Source organism: Phaethon lepturus, unplaced genomic scaffold, assembly GCF_000687285.1.
Source record: "Phaethon lepturus isolate BGI_N335 unplaced genomic scaffold, ASM68728v1 scaffold43319, whole genome shotgun sequence".
Classification (NCBI taxonomy): Eukaryota; Metazoa; Chordata; class Aves; order Phaethontiformes; family Phaethontidae; genus Phaethon; species Phaethon lepturus.
In genome coordinates, this window is record NW_010564897.1 from 1 (window position 1) to 11,956 (window position 11,956).

General features: G+C 40.3%; 1 protein-coding gene across 2 annotated transcripts; it reads left to right on the forward strand.

The window, feature by feature from the left end:
* Nucleotides 1-50: 50 nt before the first annotated feature.
* Nucleotides 51-11,157, forward strand: REEP2 (receptor accessory protein 2). 2 transcript variants are annotated; one of them, XM_010295009.1, is made up of 7 exons: nt 51-119; nt 5,324-5,400; nt 6,795-6,915; nt 7,467-7,580; nt 7,951-8,098; nt 8,407-8,564; nt 10,495-11,157. In XM_010295009.1, the coding sequence occupies exons 2-7, from the start codon at nt 5,333-5,335 to the stop codon at nt 10,567-10,569; spliced, it is 684 nt and encodes a 227-aa protein (XP_010293311.1). In that variant the 5' UTR covers nt 51-119; nt 5,324-5,332; the 3' UTR covers nt 10,570-11,157. The 2 variants fall into 2 exon arrangements, with proteins under 2 accessions (XP_010293311.1, XP_010293312.1); XM_010295010.1 differs by having other exon boundaries at nt 8,425-8,564.
* Nucleotides 11,158-11,956: the final 799 nt, after the last annotated feature.

Sequence of the window (11,956 nt, forward strand, 5' to 3'; positions counted from 1 at the left end):
CAGTGCGGGACGCCGCGAAGGGCTGAGGGCTCTGTTCTTCTCGCAGGCTGATCTTCGGCACCCTCTACCCCGCGTACTCCTCCTACAAGGCCGTGAAGACGAAAAACGTGAAGGAATATGTGAGTACGGGTTCTCCGTGCTGGCGCAGCGCCCGCCCTGTCTCTCGCGGCCGCCCCGCAAGCCCCCCGCCTGGCCCTGAGGCGGCGGTGCTCCGGCTCTGCAGGGACTACCAGGCCGCCTGAGAAGCAGCCCCGAGAGCCCCTGGAGAAGTTGCCGAGGAAGGGCACTTACTAAAATGGGAGGTTTCAAACCGTAAACGTGCGTTGTTTTTTCTCAGGACATGTTGAATGAGGAAGGGAAGAGGGGGGAGACGCTGCGGCCTGGAAGCATCTGAAATTCCAGGACAAGTTCTTTCCTCTGTCTTACTCTGTGTACTTCTACTGCTTTTTCAGTACTACTATTGTTTTCTTTCAAAAGGCTGAGTAGTTTTGCTTGGTTTGTGGCTTCCTATCAGCATTGCTTGTCATCAGTGTTTTTTGTTGGTCAAGACTTCCTCCTCCGTCCTTTCTGGAATTGTTCTGCTTTCTCCGTCTACACCATTGTTACAATTCCCATATGTAAAACAAGAGATGCTTTTTATGATGTGATGTGTTGTCTTCTTACAGAGCGAGTGTCCTAAGTTGATCAGTGGAGACAAGAGCTATTTGACTTATGGTTGGGATAAGTTTCTGTTTATCTAGATTGAGGAATAACCTGATGGAGAAGAGATGTGACATGGGTGAATAGGATACAATTTGTCAATATTGTTTTGTGGTGCAGGCTGAGACTCTTCATCCAACTGTCTCTGCTCCTTACAAAATGACATGTCAGCAATGTTGCAGGACATAGTCCTTTTTTGTCTCGTGCTGCTTCTAGTCCTCTAGAATTGCCTACACCTTTCCTATGTGTTGGTTTAAAATTCAACTCACTGGTTTTTGAAGGATATGCCAGCTGAGGTGAGTGTCTCACTCATAGTGGACAGCTTGACAAACCACAACATGTGTCTGAGGTGTTTTGGGGTTTTTTTCAATACTGATCACAGTGGAGAAGGGGAAATGTGCATGTTCAGGAGGCATTGATAACTGATACAGTGTTTTGACTGAGTATTAGAGATACAGTCAGAAATATGATGAGCCTTACTAAACTTTGAAGTTTATTAGGAACAGCATTAGAAACTGAAAAGAAAGCATGAAAAACTATCTGAATAATTGCACGATCCTGTGACTTCATAGTTATCTTTGAAGTAGCATTGTATTACTGTTGTATTCTCTGGCCTTCCTCTCCTCTTCCCTTCAAGTTGCCTATGACCTTCATTTGTTGCATGAAATGCATATATTTTTTTACCTGGAATTCTATTCTGGCTCATGAGTGTCTGTCACAGAATGATTGTGTTCCAGTTACAGCATCTGTGTTAACTTCAAGACAGACTCAGATTTTGAATTGTTTTGTTGAGAACTTGAGAGGGGAAAAAAACCCCAAGAAATCCTCATTTTTTGAAACAGCCTATAGCATGCTTGTTCTGGAGCTCAAACACCTGGTAAATACGGAGACTTTGAATTTGTAGGCATTCTTTACAGTAAAAACTTGCTTATTTTCTGTGGGTAGGTTAGCTGTTGAGGTATATAGGTGCTGTGTTTCATTGCAGAATGTAAACATCCTATTGATCTAATTTTCTTTTGGTAGATGTTACCTGAATTGCTGTAAGACTTCCCTAATCTGATGATAAAAAAGAAATGAGATGCAGTACTTGAGTATCATAAAGTTGTCTCAACAATAGTGTCAACTAATCAGCTAGTTGTAAGCCCCACGAGGGCTGATGTGGAAAAGTATGGCATTAATTTTGGGGTTTTGTTTAATGCTTCATTGATAGTTTTGTTGAAGTAGTTAGTTCTGGATTGCTGGAGCAGAAAGTTTTCTCTTGTTTTTATTTTCAGTGAAAACACTGGAGTTGATTTGAGAAAAGGTATTTGGAGTGCTGAAACTGAACTTAAATATCAATTATTTCTCCTTGAAAGGACCACATCAGAAATAAGCATTTAAATGTTGGACTGCCGTCTGCCTAATTCACTTTGCAGGGCTTCTTCCTTGTCAGTATAAGTGGAAAGATGGGGAAAACCCGATTTTGTTAAACACAGGAAAGGGACCCAATATCTGTTCAAACTGTTCTTCATGTGAAAAGCCAGTGGAAAACTTGAGTGCTGTGCTGCACATTTTCAAAGCCAGCTGTGTCTATGTACTGCTACTTCCTCACAGTGCTTAAGAACCAGCATTGGTGGGGAGGAAGATCTTACAGGTTTCTCTGTGCTAGAGAGTGTGGTGTATTGAAGGCTGGGTTGACACAGGCCAAGCTACCACAAGCAGTCCATCAATGGCATCGGAGTACAGTGCAAACTTACTTACTTACATGATATAAATTTAGGATAAGTCCTTGAGCAGCTGTGGCAAACTGCTTCTAGTAGCTCAGACTGTTTTAAAAGTAATTTCTTTCTTTTTGCATGTTGTCTTCAGCTTGGTCAAATCTACCTTCCAATTATGCTTTTGCATTTACTGAATTTATTTAGGTTCTTGGTGCAAGTTGCGGAGACTACATATGTGTTAGCTGAAGCTGGTGGTCATCAACTTGAGCAGCAAAGACCTGACTCCTTTTTAATAGACTGAAAAAAAAAAAATAGCCTGGTTTGACCCTCAGGTTTTTTTTGTGGGTTACAAATGTCATAAGGAAAAAAAACCCAGTGATTTTTCTCCTTTGCTTTCTGCTCTTCTAGTTTCTGATCATCTGCACTTCAGGGACTTCTAGAGCTAGAAGTTGGAACTTTCTAGTTTATTTAAGAGTTAATATTTCTTTTTGTCTTTGGCTGTAGTGTGTAGTGTGGCAGGAGGAGATAGGGCAAGAGACCTGTGACCAGTATCAAAGATGTGAATACACAGTTTATTTAAACAGTAACAAAGCAATGTGTTCTGTTCTTCTAATACTCCTGAGCATTCTGTTAGCAGAATGAAAAAGTCTAATGAGCACTGAACTTACGGTTTCATCAAACTGTCTACAGTGACCACTCCTGAGTGGGTTGAGCTACTTTATGTAAACACAATAGTTTTCCTTAAGAAAAAGCAGATACTGTAAGTTCATTACTTGGTGTTTAATGACATTTAAGGACAGAATGTCAACTGGAGATCAATCGGTATAGGTCCCTTTTCTGAATTCTTTAATCAACTCATAGCTAATCCCCTGGATAGAAAAGTATCTTCTGCACATTTTGTTATCGTGTTATTCGCAACCTTTTCAAGACCTTTCATGAGGATGAGCAGCGCAGATCTCAACACCGATTCCTGTGGAATTCCACTGGTAACTTTCCTCTTTATGAAAAATGGCCATTTATTTTTATCCTTTGTTTCCTCTCTTTTAGCCAATTGTTAATTCTCAAGAGTCCCTTCCTTTTAATACTTGACAATTTAGTTTCTTTGAGTGTTTTTTGGCCTGTTGGAAACTTTACTGTAGAAAGTCCATACACCCTGCCTGTAAGGGAAGCACTATAGCAAGAGCTTATGCAACCTTCTAAGAATTCTGCTACATTTGTGACGCTCATTTTTTTTTTTGGCAAAAAACATATTCCTCATTATGTTTTTTATATATATCTCTCTATGTATCTGCTAATTGCTTTAATTATTATTGCTTTAATTTTGCCTAATATGAAGTAAGATTTACGGGTATATATCTTCTTTGAAATCTCTTGCCCATTGTCATTCCTGTTTACCATCTTTGATTTGTCACTATTCACACTTTCATACAAGAGATGATTTTTGTTGTTGCATTGAAGAGTTGACTTCTAAAGCAAGTCTATGAAACACATGGTTAAGTGAATGACTCCTGGTCCTGTCCAAACTGATGATATGAGGAAAAAAAAACACCCACAAGCTAGAGAGCGCGATAAATACAGGTTTTGCTACTTTCTGTTGTGAAAAAATTGCACAGTAAGATGGAAATAATTTGGGCTACTAACCACTATCTTTGAAACCAAACACTGTGTTAGAGGGGTTGGAGGCAGTATAATTTTACTGGGTTTTTTTAGAAAGTTTTGGAGGATCTTTCAAGAGCAGATCACCAATTTTTCCAACACATGCAAGTTTGTGGAAATACCTGCTTTTGTAACTTTACTTGCTTGTAACAAAGACTGCCACTAAACTGTTCATGTAATTTTAATATATGGATTAATGTGTGGATTTAATATATGGAATTTTCTTGAATCAGTTTAGTTCTTTTCAATTCTTGATGACACTAAGAGTGTTAAATTGCTTGTAACAAAGGTGACCTCTTCTTTCCATTTACCTGCTACTTACATTTATTTTTACTTCTTAACAGCATGGAAAACTGGCAATTTCCCTTGTAAGATATTGACTGTTCTGCTATTGAAAATTTTTGGGTAGCAGGGGTTTTTTTTTTATATAATCCAGCTGATTCCTCTTTAGGAATAATTGGCCTGCAACTGAGAGACTTGTTACTAAAACAGCAGAGTGTGTGTGTGTGTTAGGGGAGAATTATTTTATGTTTGCTTTGGAAGAAATACCTACTGGTCCAGAGAAAGGTGTGAGGAAGTAGGGAGATAGAAAATAGCTGTGCAGATGTGCCATAATAGCACAAAGCATACTTTGTAAACTGTACTCAAGACCTTGGAAAAGAAGATAAGGTTGATGCAGCATGTTCTTCACTTTCCTACCTCTCTTACTGAGCTTTTATTTAAAATGGAGACATGCTCATTTAATTTCTGGGACTAATGATTAAGGCAAAGAATGCTTATTGATGAGTTCTAGCAAAATACTATATCTGTTGGTTTGGTGGGTTTTTTTCTTCCCAAGGAAAAAAAAAAACAAAACTTTAAATCAAGAAAATACAGGGCTACAGTTGAAACTAAGAAGTTATAGTCTTTCATGTATCATTGTTATTGTAATAGATATACACACACATCTGCAAAAGTTTAAAGTGAACTGCTTACTCCTTTTAGATAACTTATTTGGGACTTTAACACTGTTGCTTCATGATATTGCTACAGGGCACACATTCATCAGTGTATCTGTATGCATTTATCTATTTAGAGCACATTAATCCTACATGTTTTCCCAAACTATAATGTACCATTTGGTACGTGACCCTTTCCATTACTGATTATATATGCGTTCTTGTTGTTGAATTCATCTTAATGTGTGGAGATGAGGGGTCATTTTTACTGAGAAGACATGTTGTTTTTTTCTGGATTCTGTGGATGTCTATTGAGTCACTTCTCTTTTGCAGGTGAAGTGGATGATGTACTGGATTGTGTTTGCCTTCTTCACCACTGCAGAAACACTCACAGACATTGTTCTTTCTTGGTGAGTTCCTTGGTGGCATGTTTTGTTTTGTTTTTTTTAAAGAAGGAGGGTAGTGTTAGGATGCTAAGAATAAACTGTCTCTCCTCTCAGAGTTTTCAATCTCTATGAAAATTCTGCAGGTTTGTAGATGCTGTGGGTAGCAGCTGCTGTTTTAGCTGTTTCATCTCCTATACTTGCAAATAGTTAGGATAGACACACAGTATCTGTAGGAAGATCTTCATCCATTCATAACATAAAATATTTTTGAGAAGCTGTTAATGTGAACCGGTAAAGTTTGAGAAATGGTGGTCTAAAAGACACTTAAAAAAGATGGTAGAATGAAGGTACCTGCTTTGCTTTGTGAGCCTGTTGTGTGGAGGAGCAGATCAGATGCATGTCTGTGCTCTGAGTGGTGGTTTGCATCATGAAATTCTTTTCCACTGGTGGGGGTTGGTGGAGTGCAGTCAGGGGAAGCAGTCTCTTAATCCTTTCAGTGCTGTGTGTCATGCTTGGCAATATGGAGGCCTCCAAAAATGACAAGTCATTGTTACATGTCTTCAGCTGAACCTTTGGAACAGAATATCTTTAGTGTTCGAGCTTTGCATACATCCCTGAAAGAATACTAGTCAAAAGTTGCATCTTTCAAAGAAACATGAAATGGCTACACGTGCCTTGCGAAAGTGCTCAGCATTTTTGCCTCTTGCTGCATAAACTTTGAAAAGCAAAGATCTAAAAAGAGCTTTGACTTGCTCACATACTTAAGACGGACTACTGAAAACAGAAGTCTCTTACTACTAATAGAGACAGTAGAAAGTTTGCATTTGCTTGTTTCAGTCTCTGCTTCTGTATCTTCCCAGAGACGTTATTGGGTAGGGGTTAGAGATGAAAGACTTACATGCTGCTTGCTTTTTTTCATTTACACTGATACTCCTTTTGTGTCTTATTTGAGGAGTAGCTACTGGAAGTTTCAGAAACTAAGCCATCAGCCTTAGCAGGAACTTGAGATTTATTGAGATGCGTAGTTAAAAACTTTGGAAGATGAGAGGGAAACTAATGTAATATCAACATCCAGTCGATACTCTGAACAAACTTCAGAATGGTGAGGGTAGCTATCAGATTGTAATTTGGTGTGTTTGCAGGGCTGAGAGATGCCCTGTTTATGGAGTTTTCATGGCTATGGATGAAAGACTAAATGAGACTCAAAGAAGGTATGTCCTAGGATTCCAAAGAGGGTTCTGCTATTCTGACTTGATATATCAGTTCTTTTGTTTCTGAGCCTTTATCTTGCCTTTGCTCTTCCTGCCTATGCTGCTCTCTGCCAGTTATCTCCAGCTGTCTCTGTGCTGATCTTGATTCCCATTCTCCATCTTTCTCTCTCTCTCTCTCTTTTTTTTTTTCTTCCCTCTTTCTCTCAGGTTTCCCTTTTATTTCGAGCTGAAAATTGCATTTGTGATTTGGCTGCTTTCCCCTTACACCAAGGGCTCCAGTGTCCTCTACAGGAAGTTTGTGCACCCAACGCTCTCCAATAAGGAGAAGGTACTTGCTTGTTGTTAGAAGATGCTGACTGACTTCTGATTCAGTTATGCTGCAATAAAAACTGAAATGCGTGAATCATGCTTGTGCTGACATTAGTGGATGTAGAATGATTCTGTCTCTGACAACGATGTCATACTGCAGCTTACTGAAGATTGTAATGTAGCCAGTAGTTTGCCTAATTGCTTAGAAAGCATGTTTGGCTAACCCAGTGTCATGAGCCCTTATAGTCACTGTCAGTAGTTAAGCTTTTTGAATCACGATAGGAGCAGCATGTTCTGTAGCCATGCTGGGTTTTTTTGCATTGTCAGTATAAGCACCTGCTTTGTTTCAGTTGTTACAATTTGAAGATAGCATGTTTTAAGTAAAAGTTGCATTTGCAAGCTTTCTGTAAGTAGCAAGGAAACTGCAGTTACATGATCAATGACAGCTGATGCTGGTAGCCTGGCAAAAAACATCCAGATGAGCTTTGGGTTTTTAAGGGTGATGGTGGGAAGACTTTGATCATGTTTGTAATGAGGACCTAAATGCCATGTTCCACATTGCCTTCCTAGGAAATTGATGAATACATTACTCAGGCTCGTGACAAGAGCTATGAAACCATGATGCGAGTTGGCAAGAGAGGGTTAAACCTTGCTGCCAATGCAGCAGTTACTGCAGCTGCAAAGGTAATGCAACACCTTCTGTAATATTCAGGAATTCCCCAGCAGTTAAGTTTTTCATGTCAGCAATTAGTGCTATGGGTCTGTTAGGGAAGCTGGTACTTGTTGGCACCAATCTACTTTTCCTTTCCTCCAGTTTGCCTTGCAGTTAATCCCACCCTTTGACTTACAAAAAGTGGAGGGGGAGTGGAATGGATTTTGCTTTAACCTCTTCCCTGTTGGTCTTGGGAGCATACTTTGTTTTTTCTGTCCTTTGTTTTTTTCAGAGTACCCTAGTGGGGAATAGGGCAACTTTCCTCCTCTTCTGAATGATCCCATGTGAGATTATCTTGGTGAAGGCAAAGTGCCCTTGACCCTAATTTTTATGTCCTCTTAGGGCCAGGGAGTTTTGTCTGAGAAGCTGCGAAGTTTCAGCATGCAGGATCTCACTCTGATCCGAGATGAAGATACTGTGCATATGCGAAGCCATGAGCCACAGCTGCACCCCTCTGGTGGGAGTCTTCTTGAAACCATTGAGGATTCAGGTACGAAACACCCCTGCTGGGCCGTTGTGTGAGGCCTCACGTGGTAGGCCACGAGGGGAGGAGGGGTTCCCTGGGCTTTTCATGCATTGGGTCTCAGAAGGACTACAAGATTCCAAATTATCTGGGAGAAGTTGTGTTGTCTTCCCTAGTCCATTCCCATCTACTAACACACCTCTGTACTTTTTGGATTATCCTTCTTAAGGATTGTGGACATCTCCCTTTCATGTGGTCCTTTAGGATGGGCCATTTTAGATTTCATGTGATTTTTTTCAAAAGTATTTGCTAAAACTTTCTCTCTTTTTCCTTAGCTTCCTGTTACTCCTCAGGAGAGGAGAGCAGTGTGGCACAAAGATCTAATGGAACCCCAACGGAGACTAGAACAGACCCATCAGATGAAGATGCAGGAGACAAACTTCCTAAACGCACCCAGAGTCTCAAAACTCCTAAGAAGATGATGAAAGCTGAGGTAAGCTGATGTGTAAATTATTTCCAGCACAGACATTGATTTGTGAGCTTTGTTGGAAGGCTCTGGCTTCATATTCTTGGTGCATTTAAAAGCTGTTTTTATAAGCTTTGTCGAACCAAGTCTTTGCTAGTTGAATCCTACATCAGAGGCCTTGCCATCTACTTGCCATACTAGTCTCTATCTTTTGCATTTTTTTTGTGCCTGTAAGCCTCTCATAAGCCAGAAGCCAGCTGTGCTTTCATTCAGGTTTGGTGTTGATGGGTGGGGTATTAGATATTTTTAACATGTTTTGTTGACTGTATCCTCTCTCTTGTCTGTTACAGTCTGAATATATAATACTACTGTGACCTTTATCCATGGGACAGCCACATTCTCCTCATCTAAAATGCAGTGGTTCTGTACCCTCTTAGGCCTTCCTGGACTCTTCTGCATATTAGATATGGGGAAAATGTAGTATCTCCCTCCACACCACTCCCCACTCCTCTGCTCCCCTCCACCCTGGGGTTTTGTCTTGACGTTTGGGTAACTAGTCATTGTTGAGCTGTCCCTTCCATATGACCATGTGATCCAAGATATTTACAGCCATTCATGTGGGATGAGTCGCCTGTGTTCTTACTATTTAAACAAACCATACACAAAAATAAGTCCAGTGGTGTCCAAGAGCCATTTTAGCTTAACTGTCTTTTTTTTTTTTCAGCTATTGATTTGTTTTGTACAATATGCTTTCTGAGGTGCTGCTTTCCAGGTGTTGACTCTTGCTTGAACGTTTCTTGCGGTTTGATTTATACGTGATAAAACACTTCTCCCTTTTCGTGAAGTAGGGGTCCTATTTGCTTGATTCAAGTTGTTGTCCTAATTTTATTTAAGATAAAGAGTGCTATATGACTGGCTCACATTGTTGAGCTTTTCAGGCTAAACATGAAATAATTTGGAGGAAAGTAATTGCTTACAGCATCATTTTAAGTCATACTATTAATCTGATTTTACAGTGGAGAGGACACCTTTGCATGTGATTAAGTACTCTTTGTAACAGAATCACGGAGTAGTTGAGGTTGGAGGGGACCACTGGAGATCACCTGGTCCAACCCCACTGCTCAGCAATGCCATCTAGAGCTATTTTTCCAGGACCATGTCCAGATGGCTGTATGTCTAAAAATGCATTTAAAATCAGCCAGGATCTTTTTTAAATTCCCAAGGTTTACTTCTGAGTTGACCGCTCTGCTTTCTTCTCTAGCATATTAGACAGGAGCAGGGAAGCAAGAGGAACAAAATTCGATTCCAAGCTTCCTAGTGAGGAATTTTTAAAGTGAAATCATGAAAAGACAGTAACAACTCTTCTATGCTGTTTATTGTGAATACAGAAATTCCACTAAAACCCTTTGCAGGCATTTTGGTTTTTATGCTCGGTCTGTTTGGATCCTTGGTTGAGGTGTAGGAATTGTAGGAGGCTGAAATCTCTGAGATTGCCCAGAAGGGCTGAATGCATCATAGATCATAAATTCAATCTTCATGCCAATATTTAGAATAAAAGACACTGGAGTAAAGTGTGCAAACTAGTTCAAGATGTTTCTACATCTTTCAGAGAACAGTATTTGGGATGGCAGTCAAGAAGCAGAGAAGTTATAGCAGTGAAGTGTTATGTGAATGTTAGCAGTTAGAAATATCGCTATATCTAATCTTTTGAGACAGCTGACTTTGATTTTTATTATCACACTTGTCCTGTTTTAGAATGTCGTTTTCTCCTGGTTGCTATTTGATGGATATGCTTAAAGTGGTTTTTTACTAACCAAAACAAACTGGGTGACATGAATAGGGTCATCGTGTTGTAGTTGTTTTGTCCTGTTTTCACTCTGCATGCTTGTACTTTATCACCTAAATGTCTAACAGAAAGATAAACTAGCCTAAGATGCTTCTTTTTCTTTCTTCTCAGCTTCCAGTGAGAAGTGTGAAAGCCCGCCCTAAGAAGAAAGCTGCAGGCTCTTTTGCTTCTGGCGAGTCCTCGTAAGAAGACCTCCCCCTCCCCAGCACCTGTATCTGTCCCAGGATTTGCCTGTCACTTTTGAGGGGAAACTCCCCAAAGGAAGGGAGCTGAGATTCATGTACATAACAGATACTGCTTTGTAGAGCTCATTCCAAGGCAAGGGGGAGGCTGGGATTCAGAAAATGGAGTAGAGGATACACATCCTCAGGAATGTTCTCCTTTTCATCTCTGTGTTGGAGGGAATGCTGGTATGTCTGTACATAGCCTGTTGCTTTGGAATTCCCACTGTATAACCCTAGTTGGGGAGAATCTTTGCGGGAAGAACTGACTAGGGTTAGAGACATCCATTGCACAGAAGCTGGAAAAATACTAGACACTGGAGTTCCACAGGGGTGGGTGGCTCCCTAAAATGTCTTATCTTGCTCTGGGTATTCTTCTGCAGCTGTGTGTTGTTAAGAAGTGCCCACCATGATTCATCCTCCTTAAGAATGAACCATACCTGTCACGTCCATCCCCTTTGAGAAGGTGACTGAAATGATGTATGCTGGGTGCTTTTGAACATAAAGGACTAGCTCATGGGAGAAGTATGCTAGATTCCCATTACTGGTACTGGAAGATGAAGAGGTTGTTTTATATTTTATTTTTTCTGGAAGGTGAAGGGAGATAACTGAAAAACTGAGTAATGAAGAAAAGATGCTGTTATAGGCACATGTGATGGAGTAGGTACAGGTATCTGCAAGAGTTAACTATTGAGAACAAAAGTTGGGCATCTATAAGATTTTGGCTCTTTTTGAAGCTGCTTGAATTTTGTTTCAGGTTCTGGTGTTCACTTTGATTCCTGTGAGAGCATCAGAGTGAGGAAAGTCCCATGAAAAATTGGCAGGCAGACTGTTCCTTTGCCATTTAGTGGTTGAACATGTTATCCTGATGCTTGTTACTATCGTCAAATTCTTTCTTTCTAGCAGATAACTGGGGAAGATCTGGCTCAATATACTCTGCGGGCCTACTTGAGAATTTCATAAGCCCTTATCTCTTAGCTTTAGGAGAGCCAGTCCTCAAGGCATGAGAAAGCCTAAATAGCTGATGTATGATTTTTGCTAATTCCAGGATTCTGTTTAGCTGTGATAAAAAGCAGGGAGTAGGGCACAATACTGTGATTAATCAGTCCTCTTGTTTTATCCTGCTGCAGCCCTTGCACAAATTTTCTGTCTGACCATGCGCCATGTTTATTGATGTCCTGAGACTTGAGCAATATGTAACACTTGGGACAGAACTACATTGAATGTAGAACATGTGTCGTGGGAGTGAAATGGCAGTGCTGCAGAGAAAATTTGCATCGTGTCAAGCCATACTGTATTCTAATCTGTTGAACATTGTTAAGGGGAGATCCCCCGTAAACATGCCAACAGAG

Bases quoted from the DNA above. Each gene is read 5' to 3' on its own strand.
- REEP2 (XM_010295009.1), top strand. From the start codon at position 5,333: ATGATGTACTGGATTGTGTTTGCCTTCTTCACCACTGCAGAAACACTC. The intron at 7,581-7,950 runs GTAATGCAACAC...ATGTCCTCTTAG, and splicing joins CAGTTACTGCAGCTGCAAAG to GGCCAGGGAGTTTTGTCTGA. The intron at 8,565-10,494 runs GTAAGCTGATGT...CTTTCTTCTCAG, and splicing joins AGAAGATGATGAAAGCTGAG to CTTCCAGTGAGAAGTGTGAA.